General features: G+C 38.0%; 1 protein-coding gene across 1 annotated transcript; it reads left to right on the forward strand.

The window, feature by feature from the left end:
- The first annotated feature begins 627 nt into the window (after window positions 1-627).
- Window positions 628-3,565, forward strand: LOC146582640 (uncharacterized). The gene is made up of 4 exons (XM_085269797.1): window positions 628-838; window positions 932-1,087; window positions 2,446-2,535; window positions 3,158-3,565. Exons 1-4 carry the CDS (start codon window positions 671-673, stop codon window positions 3,473-3,475), a joined length of 732 nt encoding a protein of 243 aa, XP_085125923.1. The 5' UTR covers window positions 628-670; the 3' UTR covers window positions 3,476-3,565.
- Window positions 3,566-5,314: the final 1,749 nt, after the last annotated feature.

The following is a 5,314-nucleotide window of genomic DNA, read 5'->3' on the forward strand; positions in this document are numbered from 1 at the left end:
GACCTCGATTGAGGAAGTACAAGATAAAGCTAACCTCAAAGTAGTAAAAACTGAACCAGTAATCTTAAGTCTCACTACTGTGGACATGTCAGAAGTTGAATCTCCAGTTCCACTATCTACAGAAGCAAGCTCCTCCTCATCTGTATGCGACACAATCCTGTTGTCCTCCCCAGATGAGAGTGGACCATCCTACAGGTCTAAGCCATGGCCATTTAAGTTTGAAATACCAGACTTCTCTTATGATATAGACCTTGCACTGGAAGCAGGAAAGCAAGCTTATGAAAATGATGGCACACTTTTGAACAACCCAAGCGTAACTAGTAGCATTCTTGAGAAGCTTGCAGAGACTATATTTGGCTTCACAGCATATCCAACTGGTGTCCAGATTTTAGCTGTTGCTGAAGCCTTGGTAGCAAAATACCCATGCCTCAAAGAGCCAGGGTCTTTTAATGGCCTATATGGTTGGCAACGGAGGATAAAGTATAAAATGGGCAACTACAGGGCAAAGTTAAGAGGTCGCCAATTAGCCATTCCAGAGCTCGAGGTGAACACACTGAAGAGATGATGCTCCAGTGAAGAGGGTTCACTTAAAGGCTTTAAAAGGGCCAAAAAAGCTGAAGTCAACTATCTGCCACCACTGCCATTCGGTGAGACTGAGGAAACCTTAGAGATGGAGAGACTAGATTTGCTGAAGGAAATGAAGAAGAAGAACAATGAGAGGGCAATTAATGAGAAAATGGAGAAGTCTTTCGCTATGAGAAGAAAAGAGGTTGTCAAGGATTGCCCCGCAATCCAAGACCTCTTAGAGAGGTGGCCTTCTCTGTTCTGTGAAAATCAGGTAAATCCAGTTCTTGTTCATGCAGCAACTAAGTGTATATGAGATCTCGTGAGTCATCTTTGATATGATTTTGTGTTTTATCTCTCATTTCAGATCAAAGAGGAGTTTAAGCGAATAACCACAATTCATCTGGAGCGAACGTTTTTGTCCAGATTGGACAGGTACACCACCAAACTCCTGGAGATATTTCGAAGGAAGGGCGGGACTGCAGGGACCAAAATAAAACCAATGTTGGACTCACTGAATAAGGTAAAATTTTAAATTATTTTAATTACATAATCTAATGGAAAAGATGAGGTCATACACACTGAGAATGTATCACTCTTATTTAAAGGACAAGTTTGTTATTTTAAACTTAAAGCTTTGTTTTCAGATTGTTTATGATGAAATCGAACGATTTTGATTGAAATTTGGACACATGCTGCTGGCCCAAGCTTTTTTGGTTTCTGTGGTAGCACACCCCCACCTCCACAATGGCTTCATACAAAGACGTGAAACTCACCGAGTGGTCAGGGGTGTTCACTGATAGGTTCACACACAAATCGTTGCAAAAATGCTTTCCAACAGGTGTTTTACCATTTGTTGTAAAACTGGACCTATTTTTTTTCAAACGCCTTACACCTGTACATTCTTCCGCCGAGAGCTTGAATAATAGAATAGAATATTGGCGGACTAATACCGTACATCACAGCACATCTAATACAAGTCAATGTAGTTGGACAAAAACTACAATAAAAACCAGTTGGAAAGTATCTTTTGCAGCGATTTTTGTGTGAACATATCAGTGAACACTCCTGACCACTCGGTGAGTTTCACGTCTTTGTAAACGACAGTTTTATGCGTTTTAGGAAGGATTGTTCCAGTGCACCTATGAAGCCATTGTGGGGGTGGGGGTGTGCTACCACAGAAACCAAAAAAGCTCGGGCCAGCAGCATGTGTCCAAATTTCAATCAAAATCATTCGATTTCATCATAAACAATCTGAAAACAAAGCTTTAAGTTTAAAATAACAAACTTGTCCTTTATCTGATCAGTGTCTGTGTTGGCTGAAACTGTTCTCCTGATCCTGACACTGTGGCCACAATTAACAATTTATGCACATGATTGTCTCTACAAGTGTATACAAACCTGTCATCTCTCCCTTAATATGCGCTCAAAAGCAGAGAAATTTACAGAATTTTCAAAGTGACCCTCTGAGTGCAGCGAGATCCCTTCCTGCTGCCCATAGACTCCAATACATTTATTTCCCAAAATATTACTCTTGTGTGTGGGAATTCCTGTCCTTGACTGGTTAATATTGTGATAGGAGGTACTGATATGTTGCAAAAAATTCATTTGCATGTCCAGTGATGAGGCAGAAAACTTTCCTCACTGGGCAGAGACAGTTTCTGGACCCACAGATCATGACATGCACTGTACTCTTGTCTTAACACACATTGTTGAGAAATTCATGTTAAGTTGTACACTTCACAACGTTAGAATGTAGCTGCAGGCTTACATTCTCCATGAGTAACTTTCTGTTTACATCTGTATGTGCTGTTATGTATGTATGTTACATATGTTATGTTGTGTATTTTCTGCAATAAATTTTCTTTTTGGGTTTAATAGCATCATGTCGATGGCAGAAGGGACATTATCATTCGTTGCTTAGTTGAGTATCTTGGAGAGAGTGGAGAGGAGCTGATCAAAGACCATCAGGTATCTGATGATTATAATGACTGTATTAAAATTGTCTAACCTTATAATCTGGTCTTCACTTGTGATGATATATTGAAGGTCAAAGATTCTCTACACTCGTGATGTTTTTTAAAAAAGACTCAAGATTAATATTTTCAATCAGGCTTTTAACTAATTTCTTAAATCTTTATGCTCTTACCCTTTATTTTTTAAATCATATTTAATCTTTATCTTATCTGCCTTAAACTTTAACTTGCCTTTTGTCTGGTTTTTTTCTGACTTTTTAACGATCACTTATTAACTTTATTTTATGAGCAAAAGAGTATTTAATTTGATTATACCTTTATAACCTATTTTAATGATTTAATGGTTCTGGTCTACCAACAAGCGTGCCGTCCCATGGACAGCTCCAGGCTGGATGGCCCCCAAAAGTGATTTTCTTTGTCTCAGGGTCAGCCTCTGTGAAGCACGTTCTGTAACTTTACGCATGAAAAGTGCCATATGAATATTGTTTGATTTGAGTATACTAAATTGAGTATACCTCTTTTTTTTATTTTTACATTTTATTTTTCTCTTAACCTTTTCTTTTACTTGGAATCTATTCTAGTTATTTCTAATTGTGGTTTGTTTGTTTTTACAGGAGGACATCAGCCAAGAAGCATTGAAAGAGGACTGCAGTAATCACATGATGAAGATCATCGTAATCCATCCCAATGTGGCACAGGAAAACCAAGATCCTGTGAACGTGTCGGTCATCATTGAGGGGACAGAAATTCTGGAGGACTGCGGAAGTGTGACAAACGCTTGCCTCCTGCTCATGGGTGTCATCTATGCTGTCAACTTAAGTTACCCACTGAAACTGAAATATACATTTGAGGTATTTCAGAAGCTGTTTCTTGAGCTTGACATCCTTAAAATGTCACCAAAGGTCCAGTCTCTCCACAAGAAACTTTTAGCGTGAGTGTTCCAGTGTTATTTGTGCTTTTGTCCAGCACAATTAATTTGTTTGCATTTTGTCTGTTTTCTGACAGTAATTTCAAATGTTCAAAGTTCTTTCTGTCCTGAACGTTCTGAGAATGTCTGCAAAGGTAGTGATTGCAACTGTTAATGGACAGAGTTGATGTATGTGTTCTGAAAGTTGATTAGAAGAAAGGGGACAGTGCACACTGAGTTTTTGAATAGCATGTTTTGTTTTGTTTTTTGTATATGTGTATATGCTCTGTTTTGAAATTTGCAATCAAGAAGTTCTAAGGCCATGTTTTTTGTGGTTATAATGTTATGTAGATATTTTAAATATATCTATGTCATTTCAACTGTGAAATAAAAGTGTCTCTTAAGCTGCAAATATTTTTTTTGGAAAATATTGATTTATTATCTAATAGAATAATAAGAATATTTATTCAATTCGATTAATATTAACTAGTACATTCATAATAAATATTACTTAATAATTACGTAGAATATAACAAAGAAAAGATGAGTAAGAAACACAAAGAAATATCAGCAATGTTCACTTGGGTTTTGTAATTGGATGCAATGGTATTCTGAGTAAAAGTTACAACCTATAGATGAGTATTGCCAGTGCAATTTGCTTGTGTATTTCACATAAAAAATAGATGGTTCTAGTAAGTAAATATTACTTAGAAATAGCCCGAGTAAAGATTACAAGCACTTTCTGTGTGGAAAAAGTTGCCTAGCTTTTTTTAAGTAAATGTCACTCCAATTTTTTTTCAGTGTACTGCTCCGACGTGCTGAGGTTATGAGGCGAGTTACGGCATGTTGGGGTTACAGTGCCGAGTGGGTAAATGCCCACCATCTCCAAACACTCCTAAACATCATATTGATTCATATATAAATCATATATGAATCATATATGTTCTCACCAAGTTTGGCACTCTGACAGCGAATGTACACTAAAATAAGAATCCACTACTTTTGGTCACAAATGTAACTGCACCTACTTAGGAAGTCCTGACCTTAGTTTTGAAATGCAAATGAGGGTTTTGTAAATATTTTCTATGGGTTCAAATTATTGTTGCTTCTATAATATTTGATGGTAAATTTAACCAGCCAGAACACAGCCAATTATGCTGAAGATCAGCAATATTAAATCCATACTGCATATGGGAAAAAACATATGTAGAAAGAAATCGCTAACACTGAATAAGATCACACAGCAAAAGGCTGCTTACACACACACACACACACACACACCCTCTTAGGTGCAGTGAAAATTTTTGGTGTTATTCTGAAGGATTTTTGTTTAATTTCTTGATCCTATAATAAATTCATGTCCTCGTATGGTGACTGTAAAAACAGATTCATGGCTAAGACACCCACACAGCCCAGTCATTAGCGACTCTACGGTATGGACAGCAAACCTTCAGGGAGGGGTCGGAGAAGGCCGGACTAACCTGGCCACTAAGCATTGTTCACCCAGAGCAATCGGATGAAAACGCAGTGCAGATGTAATTTGTTTTCAATGGCTGTTTCAAAAGAATAATTGTGGTGACACTGGAAGGTCGATAATATGGATTTTTGTTTTCGAGTGCAGTGTCTGTGTGGTGCTAAGAGAGGGTAGGAAATACAGTGCTGCAGACCCAAATACAATAAAAAATGGATTGTGTGTGTGTGTTTGTAGGGGTATTTGCAGGTCTGGTAACCATCACTGGGACTCAGACATCATTGGAAGGATTACTAAATGTGTCCTATCGGTGAGCATGGGCTGGTGTTCTCCCTTTTTGTTTCCTTCCTATGTTTCAGGGAAAACCATGGCCCTGCCCTGATGGCTCACAGAGCA

This window comes from Mchenga conophoros, linkage group LG1 (assembly GCF_057382185.1).
Source record: "Mchenga conophoros isolate Kocher_MC1m ecotype Shallow Benthic linkage group LG1, M_conophoros_male_GT1.1, whole genome shotgun sequence".
Taxonomy (NCBI): Eukaryota; Metazoa; Chordata; class Actinopteri; order Cichliformes; family Cichlidae; genus Mchenga; species Mchenga conophoros.

Coding starts and splice junctions, on each gene's coding strand:
- LOC146582640 (XM_085269797.1), top strand. CDS start 671: ATGGAGAGACTAGATTTGCTGAAGGAAATGAAGAAGAAGAACAATGAG. Junction 839..931: donor CTCTGTTCTGTGAAAATCAG/GTAAATCCAGTT, acceptor CTCTCATTTCAG/ATCAAAGAGGAGTTTAAGCG. Junction 1,088..2,445: donor TGTTGGACTCACTGAATAAG/GTAAAATTTTAA, acceptor TGGGTTTAATAG/CATCATGTCGATGGCAGAAG.